Below are 22,178 nucleotides of genomic sequence, written 5' to 3'. Positions count from 1 at the left end.
AATTAGTAGGAAAGAATTGCAGATGCTGGTTTAAATTGAAGGTAGACACAAAATTATGGAGTAACTCAGCGGGTCAGGCAGCATCTCTGGAGAGAAGGAATGGGTAACGTTTTGGGTCGAGACCCTTCTTCAGACTGATGTCAGGGGAGGGGGCATAACTTTGATTAGGGTTAGTGCATACTTTTGGAGTATGTGCATCAGGTTGCAATAAATTGGACCTGGAAATTCATAGTGTAACTATTTGATGGCCAAGGTGTTCATTGCCAAAACCAAGAAATGTTAATGTGATCTGCACATGCGAGGGGAAATGAGTAGTAAATGCTTGTATGATGTTACAAAATGGTAGCTTAACATCTGAACAGCATTCACACATCTTGCTGAACAGGAACTTTCATCAATACAAAATGTGTTTTTGGGTTAGTTTTTGCATACCAAGTGTAAAATAGTAAATAGTCAATAGTCGTTTATTTGTCACATACACATATGTAGACTGTTTTAAAAATGCAGGTGTGTAACAAGTTATTTGAATTGCATTATTGTAGATGCATCTGGTGATGAATTCAATTGCCTTCTGTCACCCAATGTCTTTCGAGAGCATGTGATCCCTATTCTATTGAAACTCTATAGCATACGGGAAGAGCACGTGCGAATGGTGCTGTTGGCTCACCTCAACACTTATGCAGCTCTTTTTTCACTGGAAGACCTACAGGACATCATTCTTCCACAGGTGGTTAAAAGTTAAGATATTCATTTGTGCTGGAGAAAAATGAATGGCAAATGATTGATAATTGGTTTTAGACATTGTGCTGGTCAGTTATAAATTTTCTCATTATGAATGCATGAATGAATGAATAAGTTTATTGGCCAAGTATGTGCATATACAAGGAATGCTCTGCTCACAAATGACAACACAAACATACAGTTAACAATTAAGAATAAAGCATAAACACATCAAAACAATAAGGATACAACATTACGGTCTAAACATGTGGGTGAAAATATACCAGAGCAAAAAAGAGACTACAGACTTTGGTTATTGAGTAGAACTACTACTTGTGGTAAAAAGTTTTTATGTCTGGCTGTGGCTGCTGTGACAGTCCGGAGTCGCCTTCCAGAGGGAAGTGCTTTGAAGAGTTTGTGGCCAGGGTGAGAGGGGTCAGAGATGATCTTGCCCGCTCACTTCCTGACCCTTGCAGTTCGTCAATGGGGGGAAGGTTGCAGCCAACAACCTTCTCAGCTGAGCGAACGATCCTTTGCAGCCCCCGAATTTCCTTCTGCGAGTTTTGTAATACTTTTAATACAGTAGAAAGCAATTTATGAATTAGAATGAAAACTTTCTTAAGTACCAAGTCCTTGCACATCCTCAATCTTCAGCACGTTTGCGTGAATGAGTTGCTTGCCTCCTACAGATAATATAGGCTTTGAAACCCTACTGAAAATCCAAATACACCACATCCACCAGTTTTGCCTCATCTACTCAATCACAATTTAGAGCCATACAGCACAGTAACAGGCCCTTTAGTCCAACTGCCTCAACAACATTCTCTCGCAGCTCATTGCATGTACCCACCATTCTCTGTGTTGAAATGCTGCCCCTCGAGTTTCTATTAAATCTTTTGCCTCTCATCTTAAACCTCTCCTCTGGTTCTTGATTGCCCTAACCTGGCTAGAAGACTCTATGCATTCACCCTATCAATTCCCTTCATGATTTTATACATTGTTTAGTTTAATTTATTGTTGTCACGAGTACCGAGGTACAATATATATCTATAAACTCACCCCTTAGCCTCTTGCGCTCCCAGAAATAAAGGCCTAGGCTGCCCAACCTCCCACTATAAATAGGCCCTTGAATCCTAGTCCTAGCAACACCCTCATAAATCTTCTCTACACTCAATCCGACTCAATGACATCCTTCCTACAGCAAGGTGACCAAAACCAAACATGATACTCCAAATGTGGGCTCGCCAATGCCTTGTACAACTAAGATAATGTCCCAACTTCTATACTCAGTACCCTGATTTAAAAAGGTCAGTGTACCAAAAGTCTTCTTTACTACCCTATTTACCTGTAACGCCACTGTCTGGGAACTCTGTACCTGAATGTATGTTTACTCTTAATCATGTTGTTTTCTCTGTGCTTTGATGTCTTAATATGTATCATAAATTCTGTTTATCCCCAACTACAAATGTCAAAATAACATTTAACACTTCTGTGCCTTAACTTTCTCTCCTGACTCAGTGGTGATGTCACATCTGTTACTTTCTATTCTGCAGGTATTGCTTAAAAATCTTGATTTTTGGAAAGTTATAACCCAAGCATCCACTATTTCCATCATCTTCAATTCAGAACTCGATCATCAGGCCCACAAATTTCCACATAGCATAGGTTGTCACATGGCAGAGTTCCCCTGCCATACCTTTATGTATGAAATACAAATTTATTAGAAAATACTCAGCATTTACTGGGTATTTGCTATTTGTGTTCCACTGACATCATGCTTTCTGATGAATTCCAATGTTGAGTTGCTCCTACTGATCACTTGCTTATCATTGCTGTCTGCTCGCTAGAGTCCACACTTTGTGCTCTGCTCAAATCAGCATCTGTAATGCACTCTATATTTGTCCCCTTAGTAACCTTAGTAACTTATCTAAACCATCAGTTATGATAAAATAATATCAGCAGGAATGTATTTGTTTATTATGTAGTACTTTATTTCTTCATGTGTAAATTTGCCAGGTTTGATAAATTTGACTTGTACAGTGCCCTCAATAATATTTGGGACAAAGACCCATCATTTATTTATTTGCCTCTACTCCAAATTTGAGATTTGTAATAGAAAAAAAAATCACATGTGGTTAAAGTGCACATTGTCAGGTTTCATTAAAGGGTATTTTTATACATTTTGGTTTCACCATGTAGAAATTACAGTTGTGTTTATAACTAGTCCCCCCATTTCAGGGCACCATAATGTTTGGGACACATGGATTCACAGGTGTTTGTAATTGCTCAGGTGTGTTTAAATGCCTCCTTAATGCAGGTATAAGAGAGCTCTCAGCACCTATTCTTTCCTCCAGTCTTTCCGTCACCTTTGGAGACTTTTATTGCTATTTATCAACATGAGGACCAAAGTTGTGCCAATGAAAGTCAAATAAGCCATTATGAGACTGAGAAAGAAGAATGAAACTGTTAGAGACATCAGCCAAACCCTGGGCTTACCAAAACCAACTGTGTGGAACATCATTAAGCAGAAAGAGAGCACTGGTGAGCTTACTAATCGCAAAGGGACTGGCAGGCCAAGGAAGACCTCCACATCTGATGACAGAAAAAATCTCTAATAAAGAAAAACCACCAAACTCCTGTCGAACAGATCAGAAACACTCTTCAGGAGTCAGGTGTGGATTTGACAATGACCACTGTCCGCGGAAGACTTCCTGAACAGAAATACAGAGGCTACATTGCAAGATGCAAATCACTGGTTTGCCACAAAAATAGGATGGGCAATTTACAGTTTGCCAAGAAGTACTTAAAAGAGCAACCACAGTTCTGGAAAAAAGTCTTGTGGGCAAATGAGACAAAGATTAACTTATATCAGAGTGATGGCAAGAGCAAAGTATGGATGAGAGAAGATCCAAAGCATATCACCTCATCTGGTGGTGTGGGTGTTATGGCCTGGGCATGTATGGCTGCTGAAGGTACTGGCTCACTTATCTTCATTGATGATACAACTGCTGATGGTGATTGCATAATGAATTCTGAAGTGTATAGACACATCCTATCTGCTCAAGTTCAAACAAATGCCTCAAAGCTCATTTGCCGGCGGTTCATTCTACAGCAAGACAATGATCCCAAACATACTGCTAAAGCAACAAAGGAGTTTTTCAAAGCTAAAAAAGGTCTGAACCCAATTGAGGATGCCTTTTAAATGCTGAAGAGAAAACTGAAGGGGAGTACCTCCCAAAACAAGCATAAGCTAAAGATGGCTGCAATACAGGCCTGGCAGAGCATCACCAGAGAAGACATCCAGCAACTGGTGATGTCCATGAATCGCAGAATTCAAGCAGTCATTGCATGCAAAGGATATGCAACAAAATACTCAACATGACTACTTTCATTTACATGACATTGCTGTGTCCCAAACATTATGGTGCCCTGAAATGGGGAGACTATGTATAAACACTGCTGTAATTTCTACATGGTGAAATCAAAATGTATAAAAATGGTCTTTATTAAAACCTGACAATGTGCACTTTAACGACATGTTTTTTTTCTATTACAAATCAAACATTATGGAGTACAGAGGCAAATAAATAAATGATGGGACTTTGTCCCAAACATTATGGAGGGCACAGTATTTTTTAGGAAGACACTGAATCCACATTTTCTCTTTTTAGATATTGCTAGGACTTAGAGATACCAGTAACACACTGGTATCAGGATCACTTTCAAGTCTAGCAGTACTGGTGCCACTTCTAGGAGCTGAGGTAGTAGTTGGAGGTGAAAGAGCAAAGATCTTCAAACGTGCAACACCAAACTTCAAATCAACTGAGATCACCCCTGAAGGTAAGACAAAAATAATTGCTGACTGACTTGATGGCAACTATTTGAAAATAGTTTACCTAAGATAGTAATAAAGCAGAAAATGTTGTAAACATTTTCAGCATCTGTGGAAAGTATGGTAGCTAATATATTATTTCAATTCTGGGACCCTTTACTATCCCAGATGTGTTAATTATTTCCCTTTCTACCAGTTGCCTGTTTCCTGCAATGTTTGTTATTATTTTAGATTTTCAGCATCTTTTCATTTTCTGCTTAAGATTGTGTTGAGAATTGGGATAACAAGAGTGCAGTTTTTCTTGAATGGGAATATTTTTTGAGCAATCTGAAATTGTTAAATGATGTCTTTATTCTCATAATTGAGATGTGATTATTCTTGCACAGGCTGAACTTTGATTTGTAGTCTTGTTTTTCTATTCAAGGGTCTCCTGCACATGTCGTTAACAGTAATGAACATCTCAGTTCTTTGGCTGTAAACAATTCTTTCAAACTGCTTTCAAATAACACTGAACCTGAGAAGAAGCTCATAAGTGGGACGGAGAAAGCAAAAGTAAACCTAATTCAAAATTCCCAGCCCCCAAGGTTTCAAATACTGACAAAACAAGGTAACCTTTTGGAAAATACTGCAAAAGTGAGATTTTTGCACACTAAAATTTGGCAGAAAAATAATTTTATTTGTTCAGGCAATTCCAGCAATTGTTGCCAACCTTTAATTGCCTGTCAATTGAAAATGCATTTAAGAGTTAACCAAAGATGGCGTGGAATCTTATTAGATACCAGATTTGGTTAGGTCAATGAATATCCTTTCCTGAGAGACACTTGTAAACCAAATTGTTTGCTATTGAAATGTATTACTGAGATGAGCTTTTTAAAATTAGATTCAATTACTGGAATTTAAATTCCTGTGTTGCCATGATGAAATTTGAACCTGCTGCGTCTTTTCATACTATACAGGATGAAGCTACTTAGACTACAGCAATCCTGGCCCTCAGCATTCCCCGTTAGCCTCATTCCACTTGGTATAGGGGGAATGAGACTGATGGGAAGGTCATCCGTTAGTGGCATTCCCATCAGTAATGTGTTCTTTTCGATTAATCCATCGACCCCCAGTTCTCTTGCACAATGGGCAATTAACATAGCAAGTCTTTTGATTATTTTGGTCGGTATGGGTGGACTGGGGGATGAAAGATGGAGAGGGTGTACAATTATTTAACTCTGCTGGTGCTGTGTGACAGCATCTCTCTGACTCCCTTGCTCTTGTGTGTCTCTGGGTCAGTCTATTTGGCCCGAGCTAATAGTACAGCACCTTGATTGCTATCATTCCTTTTGAGTGCATGTGAGCATGATCTGGTTGAGAGATTAAATTTTCTGTGAATGGATTTTCATTAAATATTTATTATATTTGGGATTTGTCACACAATGAAGGCATTGAGAGTCACTAAAACTGAAAATCAGCGTTTGTGCTTTACCTGTTGCAGGAATGGTTTTGATTCTTTGTTATAAACATTGAAATATACAAATTTAAGATTTTCATTTGCTGTAAGTGCATTTTCTAAAGACAATCCTTCTAGCTAGGTAGGAAATAAGATGCATAACAAAGATATACATTTCATTAAAAAATATACATTTAATATAATCACACATCTGATGCAGTAATTTCCTGAGTGGCAAATTGATTTCAGTTTCTTCCCATTTTCCAAAGTTCACAATGTTATTATAGTGGGAACAATGAACATATATGTCAAATTTTAGTAGTTTAATTTTGTTTTCCCTTTTACTCGCCTGATTTACCCATGCCTATCTGTTACATGTATTTAAATTGTTTTTGTTTATTACTGACACAGAACCAAATTTAATGCCAAGTTTTGATACCGTTAGTAACTTAAATATTTTAGTAATTTGAATATTTTTTCTTTATGAACTTTGTAGCGCAGTATAAAGGACAAACAGCCATAATGTCTATGAATGGTATTCATGGAAATGATATTTTGGGCGTTGACAGCACACACAAATCAATACTGACACACACATCTGCTGGCGATTGGCCAGATTGGAGCAAATCGGACAATGAAATTCTGCTTGAGCCTAAAAAGGATTGCATCCTTGCAGGAAACAACAAATTTGGGGATATTACAGTTAATGATGAACCATGGGATGACTTTCAAACTGATGAAAATGCTCAGTGTAATACAACAACACAACAGGCAGTTAAACCACATGTATCTCTTTTTGAGAATAAGCCTCAATCTAAGGGCATGAAGCTTTCTACACCACTGAAAACGCACACGGAGATGTCTTGTGAAAGTTGGAAGAATAATAACTGCAACCAGCAGAAAATGTCAGTAAAGGAAACTAGGAAAACAAATTCTATTGCACAGACGTCCTCCAGGCAGAAAACCTCGATAAAGAAAACATCTTTGAATGATGAACTTGGAGAGGAATTCACAATTAGTGTCAAGAAAAGACCACAGAGAGACCCTGAACTAGATCTCTTTGCTGATATGATACCAGACATTAAACTCTCATCCAGAGGCTTGTTAGTGCCAACACAGGGAACAGAATCAGTTGATTCTGCCAAAGAAACTGAAGTAGCTTCAAGGGGAACAGAGAAGACGTTGACTGCAAGAGACAATTCACAAACTTTAGTACTTGCATCAAAGTTTGCTGCAACAGACACTATTGAGGTAAGTTGCTTATTATGAAATCCGCTGGCATGCTATCAATAGCTTGTACTTTTTACAACGGTATATTGTCCTGTAATGGATGATACTTCCCAGAACACGCTGGGATATGCAGGTGGGAATGTGAGATCTTAGGTGCTTTCCCACGAAATCAAAGACGTTAACAGTGCATGTGTTTACAAGACATAATGGCAAAAGTGCCTTTTTTTGACCAAGGTGGAGAATATAAAGGCAAGAAGCGAATTTTGCCACACATTACTAACTACAATTGTGGTCACTGGGAGAACATGATCACATGATGCGGCACGTTAGCGCAGCGGTAGAGTTGCTGCTTTACAGCGAATGCTGCGCCGGAGTCTCAGGTTCGATCCTGACTACGGGTGCTGTACTGTAAGGAGTTTGTACGTTCTCCCCGTGACCTGCGTGGGTTTTCTCCGAGATCTTCGGTTTCCTCCCACACTCCAAAGACGTACAGGTATGTCGGTTAATTGGCTGGGTAAATGTAAAAATTGTCCCTAGTGGGTGTAGGATAGTGTTAATGTACGGGGATCGCTGGGCGGCACGGACTTGGTGGGCCGAAAAGGCCTGTTTCCGGCTGTATATATATGATATGATATGAGAGATGATGAAGGGAGGTTTAATGTGGATGTGTGCAGACACAAATTCTGGTTATGAATAGCTTAACTGGGTTTTTTAAAATAAGATATGTGGCTGAGAGAATATTTAATACAGGATGTATTGATTGAGAGATGCAGCAGCGTGAACAGGTAGGACTGATTTCTCTTTGTTAATGATGAGGAGACATCAATTATAAGTAATTGGTAGGCAGATTAAAGGATACATTGTTTTTTTCACCCAAAGAATGATGGCAGGTCTGGAACACCCTAACTGAGTGCAGTGGCGACAGAAATATACTACACATTTAGAACTTTTGGATGAATACTGCTGTAACCTACTAGGAAAATAGAATTGGCCCAAGTAGTACTTTTCCTAGCCATGGACACAATGGGTGAATCTATGCCATAGATATTGTAACACCACACACTATCCAAATCATTCAAAGGCACGGCATTTCTTTTCACTGCTATGCTGATGACGCGCAGCTTTATCTCCCCCTGAAATCCAACAACCGGTCAAATTTAATCAGCCTCATGCACTGCCTTGAGGACATAAAATGTTGGATGGCACAGAACTTCCTTCAGTTAAACGAGAGCAAGTCTGAGGTCATCCTATTCGCCCCCCCTGACTCCATCAAAACGACAACAGGCAACCTTGGAAGCCTATCCACCCTAGTCAAACCTCATGTCAAAAACCTTGGTGTGATATTTGACTCCGCTTTTAAGTTTGACAAGCAAGTCAACTGTGGTAAAAGCCAGTTTCTTCCAGATTTGTACCATAGCTAAAATCAAACCATTCCTCCAATTTGACAATCTAGAAAAAATCATCCACGCATTTATTTCCTCCCGCCTGGACTACTGCAACTCCCTATACACTGGGATCAGCCAATCATCCCTGTCCCGCCTGCAATTGGTCCAAAACGCCGCAGCAAGACTCCTGACTGGTACCCGTAAAAGGGACCAAATCACCCCGATTCTGGCCTCTTTCCAATGGCTCCCAGTACGGCACAGAATCGATTTCAAGCTCCTATTTGCATACAAAGCCCTAAACGGGCTTCCCCCCCCCCCCCATATCAAAAATCTTCTAACCCACCACTCAAACTACAGGTCCCTCAAGTCGGCCGACTTGGGGCTACTGACTGTCCCACAGTCTAGGATTAAGCTCAGGGGTGACCGCGCTTTTGCGGTTGCAGCTCCTAGACTGTGGAACAGCATCCCACTCCCCATCAGAACTGCCCCCTCCATCGATTCCTTTAAGTGCAGGCTCAAAACCTACTTTTATTCCCTAGCGTTTGAGGCCCTCTGAGGGGGTGCTGTAAACTATTCATGTCTGTGTTGTTAGGTTTGTATGCTATTGTATGTTCCTTTTTAGTACCTGCACTGATGTACAGCACTTTGGTCAACGTGGGTTGTTTAAATGTGCTATACAAATAAAATTGACTTGACTTGACTATCCAATAATCTGCATTTGTGGATTTCTTACTACTTTAACCTTTTACTGTAAACAGATTCCCCTTGGACAGTGTAAGAGATGATAGTAACTTTGCAGTAATCTGCCATTCATTCTTTTGCAGATGGAAACTGAAGGTTGGGATGATGATCTGAACTGGGAGGACAATACTTGGTAACAGAATCATCTTCCCAGCTGAAGATCGTATTTGGATACAGAAATCTCCCTTCCCTGTCCTAATATCTTTTGATCGCACCTTTAAGACAATTGCCAATCAGCTGGGCTTATGTTCCGTGCCGTAAACATCCATTGCAGCTTACTGGAATTTGAATATACCTAGAAACATTAAAATATCTAGAGAGCAATGTGCAACTATGCAGCAGCATCTGCTGTCTGCTTAGTGTTTACTGTGATAAGTTACCTTAGAGATGTTTACAAGTACCTGAAATGCTTTATTTAGATATTGACTCTTGTGATTATGTTTTATTTAAATATTATATGGGAGGGATGAAGAAAATGTTCAGGTACTTTCTGTGTGGCCTATATTTCCATCTGCAGAAAATTCTAATCAATTGACCCAGTTCTGTCCAATGTTCAGTTCTGAACTCGTGTGAAGTAGTGATAAGTACAATTTATTGTACATCTGCATTTCAGGATAAATATACCATTAAGCTGGAACCCATCCCACTTGATGTGGGAATAAAAGAGAAATTCCCTGGAGGAGTTTCTCATTCAGATGTCACATTGGTTAGAGTTGATATGAAGGTGAAGCCACTATTGCTAGATACCAAACCAGGAGGTCTGTGAAAAGTTATTTCTCTTAACCCCATCCCCTCCCCAAAACCCCCCAGCCTTAACAACATATTCGCCAACGTGGAGCAAAACCTGCATTAGGAACTCCACATTATTACAACTGTTATTGAAAATATTTGAAATCTAGTTCATGTAAAATGAATGTTTTAAAGTTGCAATGTAAGCAAGTTCAAGCTCACGTTTCAGAATAGAAATTTAAATGTTGAAAGATAAAATTTTAATCATGGTGTTGCAGCAAGGCCAAAACTCCCACCAGCAAACATCACTAATGTAATGCAGAAATAAATCCTGTGGTAATACAATCCACAGTCAAAATTGAAATCATAAAAGCACATGTCCTTCTGGACATCAGGACGCTGCCAGATACCTACAGATTTTTAAATGTTTACTCAAGGCCCATTTACATGCTTAAATGCCAAATAGAAATTGTAACTAAATCAAGGGCTTAACCTGCTTCCCATTTTTCATATTAGAATGCTGACAAATTGGAGATCTTAATTAAACTTTATTTTATAATTGCAGTTATTTAATTTGGTTGATTTACACTGAGCAAATAAATTGTTCCAAATGAAGATTGTGTATTTTCTGTGTATGGATTGTGAAAGGACAAATTATTGACTGAAGTTAAGATAAAAATTAGTTTCTCTGTCAATATACCTGCATATTAGAAAGGGATATTTTTAAACTGTTCCTACAAGCCTGCTTTATGGCATTTCTACCGTCACTTTTTGGCTGCTGGACTTGGGAATCTAATACTCGGGCCTAAGAAATGGGCATTGAAATCTACTGGTAATGGATCTATAACAATTATTAATGGAACAAGGTAAACATTGGTCTTTCATTTCCAGTATTGTAGTACCACTCTAGATAATGTTAGATTGGAACCTCTTGATGGGTGGATAATAAATGAATGTGAATGGACTGAAAACAGTTCCAATTTCCACAGATTATCTCATTATAGGCAAGATATTTGCTAAGTAAAAACTAAATAATAATGAGTGATGAAGTGAAAAGGTTTACTTTTAATAACAAATTAAATACAATAAACCCTCATTATAGCTGACCAGGTGGGGTGGGGAAGAATGGTGTCTGTTATTGCTGATAGTTTGTTATAACCAAGTTAGGTAGTATCATTTCATGTAGTTGAAACAAAGAACTGCAGATGATGGTTAATACACAAGAGACACAAAGTGCTGGAGTAACTCTGAGTAACCTTCAGACTGATTCAGTGCTGAGTTACTCCAGCACTTTGTGTCGTTTTACTGGTTTGCACTAGCGAACCCTTCTGCACCGGTTCACACGGTGGCTGTTGTGGCTCACGTCGTAGCCCCTGGGAACAGCACTTTCTTCATGCCGCTGTCAACAACAAGACATGCTCAGTCACTGTGGGGCTCCCTCCCCTCTTATCAGCTGTCACTTCCATGGTGGAGTATGTTGGAGACTCCGGGGGAGGGGCCGGTCAGAATGATCACGGTGATCAAGGTATCCTGTCGTTTTAAGCAGCCCAAAGAAAGCACTGTCCGCAGGGTTACAATGTGAGCCACAACAACAGCCATGTCACTGGACCATGCGGTAGGTGAAGGGCTTGTTAGTGCACCTTGAGTCGGGTGGGGTCGGATGCCAGGATTCTAAACGTCCAGGGAGACGGTGCGAGCCAGGGGTGGGTAGGCAGGTCCATCCGCTATATCTGAAATTTGTTATGAAGAGAACTGTTAAAATGAGGGTTTACTGTACTTGAAACTGGAATAAATCTATGCCTTAATATAAAGGTTGGGTTGTGGTCCAGTTTGGATTTCCAGAAAACCAAATGAGTGCTTTTGCTATTCCTTTATTTCCCCATGCAAACTGAATAAGAACCTTGCTTTGAGTTTAAGGAATTTAAAAACAGTATGGGACCAAAATGCTCAAATTTATCGCACCATTTAATTTCATTGTTTAATCAAAAGTTTTGGTAATATCCAAATCTACGCAGACTTAATTTAGGAAAATAGCACTCAAAAGAAATTATGCTAATTTCTAGTTTATTTGCAATACTGAACAAATTGTCATCAAATTCTGAACTACTAGAAGATAGTGAATACTGAGGCCTGATTTCTGTTCATGAATAACTATCATCATTCTATTTCATCCTTTGTCCTTTTTAAATTGTTATTTGAATCATTGACTGTACTTTCGAACACAATTTTGGTCTGATTTTGCAATTAGGTAACTACTTCTGTTTAATTCTAATGTACTGGAATTAAAGTCTAAGGACATAGGCTGTTTTAATGTTACATCACAGAAGCATATTGAAAAATACTGCCTCTGGAATTGCACATCCAAAATATAATTTAACATATATATATATATGTGTGTGTATGACCTAGTTCATGAACATCAAAATTTGATCTAATAAATATCAAATGCAACACATTAAGCAGAAAGTTGTTTCCAAGGTGATCTGATTCTTAAAATCTATAACTGCATTTATTAATATTCAGTACTGATAGCTTGCACAACTAAAATACCTAAACATTAGACACAATTAGTGGTCGTCTTAAATGCAAAAGTCATTTGGAGAGATACCTTTCCTTGCAATATATCAAATTAGACTATTTTCAGATTATTCAAAGTCAATTGATTCTTTCTTGAATTCTACAAATTTGAGCCCCAGGCTGAAACTACTATTATAAAAAATGATTTTTGTAAAATTTAGCATGTTCAAATGTATATTATTGTACAATTAAAGATCCTTTTAAAAAAAAAAGATACACTTAACATTCGATCTATAGATTGTTTTCTATTTCATTGTGGAACATTCTACATTTCCATTTAATTTTCTTTTCGTAATGGATTGATTTACGTAAGGAGAATAGAAAGAACTAGTGCACCCTCGTCTCTCCTCTTTAATTGACTCACTACAGAAGTATACACAATGCGATTCTTTGGTTGTGACCCTTTGAGGTATTTGCATCAGTGGATGGTCTGACTCGAGCTTATATTCTTCTGGTCAAAATGTTTAAACACTCTTGGGGAATTGAATGCAACTGTGATTGTTTATGATCTTGCATCCTGAGGCTGGATGATCATCTTGAGTACTACACAGGCAAACGATTAAATCACTGTACAATGCCTAGCTACAGTGCCCTCCATAATGTTTGGGACAAAGACCCATCATTTATTTATTTGCCTCTGTGCTCCACAATTTGAGATTTGTAATAGAATAGAATCACATGGTTAAAGTGCACATTGTCAGATTGTATTAAAAGCCATTTTTATACATTTTGGTTTCACCATGTAGAAATTACAGTTGTGTTTATACGTAGTCCCCCCATGTCAGGGCTCCATAATGTTTGGGACACATGGCTTCACAGGCATTTGTAATTACTCAAGTGTGTTTAATTGCCTCCTTAATGCAGGTATAAGAGAGCTCTCAGCACCTTGTCTTTCCTCCAGTCTTTCCATCACCTTTGGAAACTTTTATTGCTGTTTATCAACATAAGGAGCAAAGTTGTGCCGATGAAAGTCAAAGAATCCATTATGAGACTGAGAAACGAGAATAACCTGTTAGAGACATCAGCCAAACCTTAGGCTGTTTGGAACATCATTAAGTAGAAAGAGAGCACTGGTGAACTTACTGATCACAAAGGGACTGGCAGGCCAAGGAAGACCTTCAGAGCTGATGACAGAAGAATTCTCTCTATAATGAAGAAAAATCCCCAAACACCTGTCCGACAGATCAGAATCACTCTTCAGGACTCAGGCGTGGATTTGTCACTGACCGCTCTGCAGAAGACTTCATGAACAGAAATACAGAGGCTACACTGCAAGCTGCAAAAATAGGATGTCCAGGTCAGTTTGCCAAGAAGTACTTAAAAGGGCAACCACAGTTCTGGAAAAAGGTCTTGTAGACAGATGAGACGAAGATTAACTTATATCAGTGATGGCAAGAGCAAAGTATGGAGGGGAGAAGGAACTGCCCAAGATCCAAGGCATACCACATCATCTGTGAAACACGGTGATGGGGGTGTTATGGCCTGGGTATGTATGGCTGCTGAAGGTACTGACTCACTTATCTTCATTGATGATACAACTGCTGATGATAGTAGCATAATGAAGTGTATAGACACATCCTATCTGCTCAAGTTCAAACAAATGCCTCAAAACTCATTGGCCGGCAGTTCATTCTACAGCAAGACAATGATCCCAAACATACTGCTAATGTAACAAAGGAGTTTTTCAAAGCTAAAAAATGGTAAATTCTTGAGTGGCCAAGTCAATCACCTGATCTGAACCCAATTGAACATGCCTTTTATATGCTGAAGAGAAAACTGAAGGGGACTAGCCCCCAAAACAAGCATAAGCTAAAGATGGCTGCAATACAGGCCTGGCAGAGCATCACCAGAGAAGACATCCAGCAACTGGTGATGTCCATGAATCGTGGACTTCAAGCAGTCATTGCATGCAAAGGATATGCAACAAAATACTAAACATGACTACTTTCATTTACATAACAATGCTGTGTCCCAAACATTATGGTGCCCTGAAATGGGTAATTTCTACACGTTGAAACCAAAATGTATAAAAATGGCCTTCATTAAATCTGACAATGTGCACTTTAACCATGTGTGATGTTTTCTATTACAAATCTCAAATTGCGGAATACAGAGGCAAATAAATAAATGATGGGTCTTTGTCCCAAACATTAAGGAGGGCACTGTACCTTAAGACAAGTGTGACCATAAAACATGAGATTTGCTGTATGATTTATTTTCCTCAAACTACTGTTGTAGAAAAGCAAACCAAAAAGTCTTGTTATGGTAAAATGTTGTTAGTATTAGCAATATACTGCAAATTATTCCTCCTCTTATTTTCACGCGATTAACTCCGTGCATTCTGTGTGAACTCTGCATTCTTTCTTCTCTGAAAGCTGGTTAAAAAACAAGTTAATTGACATAAGGAGAACTGACAAGAGCTATGGACCACACGTTCCTTCTGTGGTGGAGGAATGTTGCAATTTATTCAAATTTTCATAGATTCTTGCTTGCTGCTATTCAAAGCAATAATCGTTTCCTGCAAGGCTTGTAAACGGACTGTTACCCAGTATGGCATCGGTTCCTGTTTTAACAAATTCTGCAATGTTTTAAAAGCATTTTCTGCTGTTTCCAAGGCTGTCTCATACTGCTCCTCACATGGTTCCTGTCGGGCACGCTTAGCAGATGGCTGAAAATTAAAATAAAAGTTTAAGCTTTGTGCAACAGTTAAATAGGTGACAGTTCGCAAACAAAAATCAAATACTGAAGGAACTCAATGGGTCAGGCTACACCTGTAGGTGGGAATGGACGGACTACATTTTGAATCAGGATTCTTCCTCACACTGAAGGCTGTGACCCAAGTTCCTCCAGCTTAAGTGTTTTGCTTAAGATTCCAGCATCTGCAGTTCGTGTCTCCAGGTGACAGTTCTCTCTGCTGCTACAGCAATTAACCTCTTGAGCTTTGAACAACTATGTTATCGGTGCTTTCCCATAATTGCAGGTATAAATATTGACAAGAAAACATGCTCTATAGTTCTAAATAGCACTAATTTCATTGAGGGCCACAGAAACATAATTTTGCAAGTACGAAATGGATTCAGGTGCTTGCTGCAAAAGCCCATTTACCAAACCTTTTACAAATATACAAGAAAAATTGAAAGAAGAGATTCCGTCCGCTGTGAACGTGTGGATGGAGGGGGGGAGAAGAGAGAGAGAAAATATTTTAATCAATTGAGGTTTGAAACTATACCTGCATTGCAGTGTCATTCATGGCACATTGGCTTAGACTACTAAAATGTGCCTCGAGAACAGTATTTTCTTGTTTCATCCTCTCTATTCGTAATTCCTTGAACTCAACAGTTGTGATTGCCTGCTTCAGGGGAGAAAAAAAACACATTGAGTGTTCTATGGGACTAGGCATTTTTCTCGTTTTCCAGAAAGCTAAAGACAGATTATACTGGCCAATCTTGATTTTTAAGAAATTAACTAAATCTTGTTTGACTGCTACAGTTATGTTTGCTCGAGCGTTCTGTTCCAATTTTTCATTTAAATTGGAACTTCACCAAAAATTTCTCAATCCAATTGAAGTTCAACCTCCAATTCAAAGGCAACAGGATTCAAATTATGCAGGCAGGATACTTCAACCCAGATTCATCATTTTTATTCTGACGCCAGCTACATTCTGAAATGAGTACCAGTATGTTGAATTGTTTAAAATGTGGATTCAAATGAGCTGGCTACCAAATTTATATTTAAAAAATCTTGGTAACCCATAAACTGAAAGAATGGAAGAACATGGATCAAAATCAAAGCAATATGTCCTTACAGCATTGTCAGTTCTGTGAAAAAAGTTCTGGATAGCTGTAAATTCTATTGCTGTTTTTAAGCCAGGAATGATCTTGAGTATTATTTGTCAGAACAGATCTCGTGTCTCAAAACTTGGCAGCAGAAGCAGAATGGATACCATTATCTGGAAACTCAACTTGGCTCTTCCCATAACCTACTTTTTACAATCAAGCTAGGGGAACAACTCTGGCGCATGGGCAATGACATCAAGAGTAACCACACATATAAATACCAACCTGAAGCTGCTAAAATGGAGAATATGCAAGCTAAATTGCATGCAAGAGCTAAGCATTTACACAATCAAGAGATCAGATCAAAGATCTGTACTCCTGCCGCATCAATTCATGAAAGGCAGTGGACAAACGGAACAGCCCAATGAATACAGTCAACACTAACAGAGCCCAGCTTGTGGAATGGTAACAATCATGTTCAACAAATGAGTGAATGTCCCATCTGTTTCCTCCTGCAATTGTCACCCTCACCAAAGTAATTCTTCAGCCAACTTCAGTCATTCCTACATGACTTATGAATTTATGGAAAGGAATTAGTTTTGACAAAATCTATTGGAAGTTTCTGAAGATATACCTGGTAGAAACTAAACCAGTGGATATGTATTAGATTTTCAGAAGGGCTCGGATAAGTTTGCAGAATTAATGTATGTGTAAAGAAAATTGGTTGGGAGAGGAAACAAATTTGGAATAATTGGGCTTTTCACGGTGGTAGAGGCATTGCAGGGATCACTGCTTGGATTCCTGCTTTCATACTATATCATATGAAGTCTGCAGATGACAATACTGTGATAGGCCAGATCACAGTGTCAGGACAACAACCTTTCCCTCAATGTCAGCAAGCCAAATGAGCTAGTTATCGACTTCAGGAAAACACAGCGAAGTACATGCATTAAATAGCATCAATGGTGCCGAAGTAGAACTATACTGGTGTCTGTTTAACGTTGCTGGGTCTAAATTCTAGAACTCCTTGTCAAACAGCATTATTGGAGTACATACACCAGAAAGACTGCGATGGTTTAAAATGGCACACTCCCATTTTAAAGATCAATGCAGATGGGCAATAAATGCTGAACTTGCCAGAGATAACTATAAACAGCTAATTTAAATATTTCATCTTTTAGCCTTTTGAAGCATTTGCTAATTTTTAAAAAATCAGTTTCCCAGAATAACATCACCAAGACCAATGAAGCAATTTTATAATGATGCAAATTTTAAAGAAAGAAATTAGGCTATTTGTTCCATCATCAATTTTAATTTATCATACCTTATTCAGGAAGCTTATAACTTTGCTCTTTGTATTCCCCGACGCTAGACTCCGTGGAACCACTTCCTCATGGCAAGTCTCCTGAAAGAAAGGCCTTGTTACTTATTCTTCATCTTTGCTAAAGGTTCAAAAACAATTTTAAAAAATAAAAGAAAAACCATGTACGTACTTGTTTATATTCAATTGATTTACAATTAGATTACAAGTTCCAGAAGTGTAATTTTTCACGGAATGACTGAAAGATTAATTGTGCTAAGCAGTAGGGAACTCTTTAGTCCATCTTGTTGATTATCTCTTCAATGTAATTCATGGTACATTGAAATTAATTATATTTGAACAACTTTTAAGGTATAGCTGGAAGATGGGATTTGTTCAAATTTCAAAATTTGAATTGGTGAGGTGCTGGCCATTTTACAGATAAATTAATAACTGGCAGGGCTCCTAGATCATGACTTGATATATTTACACCTATTTGACTGAAAATTTGCTCAACCTGGCAGGAGGAGGAAATAGGCCAAAAGATGCAAGTTAAAGGATGATACAGACAAGGACGTTTGCCATGTCTCCAACAACTCTTACAAATGCACTATAAACATTTTATCAGGATGGATCACTGCTTGTTTTGGCAACAGTTCTGCCCAAGACCACAAAAATAGCAGAATTGTGGATGTAGCCCAGCTCATCACACAAACCATCCTCCCTACCATCGACTCCATCTACACTTCATGCTGCCTCGGGAAAGCAGCCAACATAATAATTGATCCCTGGGATGGCGGGACTGTCATATGAGGAAAGATTGAAAAGACTAGGCTTGTATTCACTGGAGTTTAGAAGGATGAGACGGGATCTTATAGAAACATATAAAATTATAAAAGGACTGGACACGCTAGATGCAGGAAAAATGTTCCCAATGTTGGGTGAGTCCAGAACCAGGGGCCATAGTCTTAGAATAAAGGGGAGGCCATTTAAAACTGAGGTGAGAAGAAACTTTTTCACCCAGAGAGTTATGAATTTGTGGAATTCTCTGCCACAGAGGGCAGTGGAGGCCAAATCACTGGATGGATTTAAGAGAGAGTTAGATAGAGCTCTAGGGGCTAGTGGAATCAAGGGATATGGGGAGAAGGCAGGCACGGGTTATTGATTGTGGACGATCAGCCATGATCACAATGAATGGCGGTGCTGGCTCGAAGGGCCGAATGGCCTCATCCTGCACCTATTTTCTGTGTTTCTATAATCAATGACCATTTTCACTCCAGCCATTGCCTGTTCCCCCTAGCGTGCAGAAGATACAAAAGTGTGAAAGCACGTACAACCAGATCCAGGAACAGCTTCTCCGCTATTACCAGACTATTAAATAACTTCCATTAGTTAAGGTGCAGTCCCAATCTTCCAACCCACACAATGTGGACATTGCACTTCTTTTTTTAATACTGATTTTCTCAGTAACTATAATGTTATATTCTGCACTCTTACTATTTCTATTTGCACTACCTGTTGTACTTGCATATGGCTTAAATGTGTAGTTTATAGAGTGCATGGAAATGGGCCCTGCAGCCCACTGATTCAATGCTGAACATCGATCACCCTTTTACACTAGTTCTATATTATCCCACTTTCAAATCCACTCCCTATACACTAGGTGCTATTTACAGAGGACAATTAACCTACAAATCTGCAATGCCTTTGAGATGTGGGAGGAAACTGGAGTATGCAGAGGAAATCTGCTTGATCACCGGGAGAATGTGCAAACTCCACAGACAGGACATGAAGTTAGGATCAAACCCAAGTCTCTAGTGTTGTGAGGAGGCAGCTCTACCAGCTGCACCACTGTGCTGCCCTCACTCGCATAGAGTATGATTTGGCCGGATAGCGTGCAAACAAAGCTTTTCACTGTCTCAATACATGTGACAATAATAAACCAATACCAATATATAAAGATCAATTGTCACCTCAGCAAACCGTGTAAATTCTTGCAATGCATGCTGAAGAATTATCCAGGACTGGTCAGCCAGAAGTAAACCAAAGAGACAAGGTAGCTTTGGAAGTACCGTACCCTGCAATGGAAATGAAACACGGCTCTGAATTCCTATTTATTTAAAAATCCGAACGTAATTAAAAACCCTTTTTTGACAGCTGGTTTATTCCATTAGTTACCTTTGACCTCAAATGTTTCAAGATACACTAGTACTCTCACTATGCTTAACGATCTTCATTAACAATGAAGAACTCTAGGGCTTTACTGAGGTTGCAAAATATGCCTGACATAACTACTTCTTTCCATACAGGATAAGAATCTTGAATTCCTGTGAGAATGGCACGATGCAAATTTACATAAATTTAACCCATGGACAGGACCTCAAGATTTGAGACTTGGTTGGCACTTATGGACTGCTCGGTTTCACAGGACAGCCTCAATAGCAAGGACTGGAGGATGGTTGGACTCACATGGCCATAGAGGTGTGGCTGTAGGAATAATGAAGGGAGCAAACACAAGAACTGGGCCAGACCTGGCCCAAAGGCACAGTACTTTCCCAGGGTTACCCATGGCTGATTCTGGTTGCAGCTGCCTTCGGAGTACCGAAGGTTACAACAGGGCATGATAAAAAGTGCTCTATTTTATTGTAATTACAGTTTTCACCCTGTGGAATGAAAATTACATTAAAAGTTGCAGACCAAATGAAATGTAAATCACATGTTTTATCAATATAGTCTAGATTTTTTAATAAAATATACAGTGGAAGTCAGGGTACCTGAACATCTGGCGATATGACAGTTGTCCCCAGGGATCCCAAAAATTCCAGTGCAGCAAGACGAACATGATCAGGAGGATTTAGGGGTAGAAGGAAACTGAGAAACAATACCACCTATTGCACAAATAAGATTAATTGTTATCGTAAGGGAATCACACAGCAGTTTCTGCTTATCAGACCAAGAAACCAAAGAATATCACATGTGTATGTCTAATTGCTGCATCCATTTTGTCAATAATCACCTAATCGCTTCCTAATATGCATCATTCTGCATATAAATGGAGAACTGATGGAATGTTGATTCTAACAGTCAATGTGACGCACTCGGTCACCTTCTTCACCTCATTAGCGCTGGGCTTGGAATGGTGATGGGCTCCTTGTTGCTTTGTTATTAAGAGTACCCCTGCATTATAATACATCATGTAACAGAAATTTGCCCTTACAGAATTCACATATCAGTACCCAAAAAGGAGATACTGAATAAAAATTTACTCTGACAGCATTTATGTGAAAAGAGTTTGCAAATGTAATTAAAAAATCCAAAATTTCCATCATCCTCCGAGACAAACCGGACACTCTTCAAAACCTTTTATTGCAACATAAAATAAAATGATGTTCAACTCTTCCCAACCATGTTCAACAATCAATTCAACTCCCATTTCCATCCAAAGTTCTGAAGCACATCAATATCTCATAAATGTCCTCCAATATAAGCGCATCGTGACCAAAGCTTACAAGCTGAATTTCTATGACACTAATAAAAGGGACATCTGATTGTAATGAAACTATGATTTGCAGTCTCCCCTTATCTTCCTTGATCTTTCCACCAACATCAATACTGTGTACTTCTAACAAAAACAATATTTTATTCTTGCAAACACTGCACATTCAGGCTTGCTGAACATACTTCATAGCCACATCTGATCCATTTTACCAAAACATGTTTCATCTTTCATGTCACCAAAACCTGAATGTACATTCTTATTAATTTATGGCTGGACTTCTGAAGATCATTCCTACTAATACTATCACAGAAAGCTGCATTAATTAAAATGCTGCAGCCCACGGTAAAATCACATTAACAGTCCACATAGTGACTACCAATGTTTCTGGTGTCCCTTAATTAAATTAAAGCATTTCGCTTCCCTTCAAATTAATTCTTTGCAATTTCCATGCCGTCTTTCAGCTTTCTATAGCAGCATTCGGCTTGAACTTCTCCAACATCATGTAGTCATTCCAACAAACTCAAATTTACATTAGAAAAATATGGGAACCATTCGAGGAATCAAAATAAGTTCACCCATAACCAGCATTACCTGAGCAATTAATGTGGCACCTGCAACACGAATCAGGCTTGCAACAAGAGAAAGGACCAGGGCCATTGTCTGCTGAACACAGTGCTGGCTTAACACCTATATGAACAACAGAAAAAGTATATTCAAAAGGAAACAAAATATGAAATATATTTTAGTAGGAAGTAATCATGCTGGCTAATAGGGTTATCAGTTATATGTAACTCAGGAACTCTTGCTTGCCTATATTAAGAAACAAAAGCCTAAAATTAAGGTTAAATGTGGACATATCTGATAATCCGCTCCTTTTCTGGATTCATTATTAGGTGATATACGAATGACGCTTGCCCTGAGTATATGCTAGGGAGAGTTGGTGTAGGAATAGTA

The 22,178-nt window shown here is 38.8% G+C and overlaps 2 protein-coding genes across 3 annotated transcripts in view; one reads left to right on the top strand and one right to left on the bottom strand.

Moving 5' to 3' along the window:
- scyl3 (SCY1-like, kinase-like 3) overlaps positions 1-12,828 on the top strand; it is a 32,006-nt gene extending 19,178 nt beyond the window's left edge. For both annotated transcript variants that reach the window (XM_078407545.1, XM_078407544.1), the window contains exons 9-13: positions 543-727; positions 4,392-4,560; positions 4,977-5,159; positions 6,484-7,238; positions 9,427-12,828. In XM_078407545.1, coding sequence (XP_078263671.1) covers positions 543-727; positions 4,392-4,560; positions 4,977-5,159; positions 6,484-7,238; positions 9,427-9,480 — 1,346 coding nt within the window. In that variant the 3' untranslated portion in view covers positions 9,481-12,828. The remainder of the gene's footprint in view (positions 1-542; positions 728-4,391; positions 4,561-4,976; positions 5,160-6,483; positions 7,239-9,426) is intronic.
- A 1,888-nt stretch (positions 12,829-14,716) lies between these two features.
- firrm (fignl1 interacting regulator of recombination and mitosis) overlaps positions 14,717-22,178 on the bottom strand; it is a 41,069-nt gene continuing 33,607 nt past the window's right edge. Inside the window, exons 19-24 of the mRNA XM_078408023.1 lie at positions 21,816-21,911; positions 20,500-20,613; positions 19,699-19,803; positions 17,750-17,830; positions 15,879-16,001; positions 14,717-15,317 (exon numbers count right to left, since the gene is read on the bottom strand). Coding sequence (XP_078264149.1) covers positions 15,117-15,317; positions 15,879-16,001; positions 17,750-17,830; positions 19,699-19,803; positions 20,500-20,613; positions 21,816-21,911 — 720 coding nt within the window. The 3' untranslated portion in view covers positions 14,717-15,116. The remainder of the gene's footprint in view (positions 15,318-15,878; positions 16,002-17,749; positions 17,831-19,698; positions 19,804-20,499; positions 20,614-21,815; positions 21,912-22,178) is intronic.

Source organism: Rhinoraja longicauda, chromosome 11 (genome assembly GCF_053455715.1).
Source record: "Rhinoraja longicauda isolate Sanriku21f chromosome 11, sRhiLon1.1, whole genome shotgun sequence".
NCBI classification, from domain to species: Eukaryota; Metazoa; Chordata; class Chondrichthyes; order Rajiformes; family Arhynchobatidae; genus Rhinoraja; species Rhinoraja longicauda.
This window is presented reverse-complemented; position numbering and strand designations above follow the sequence as displayed.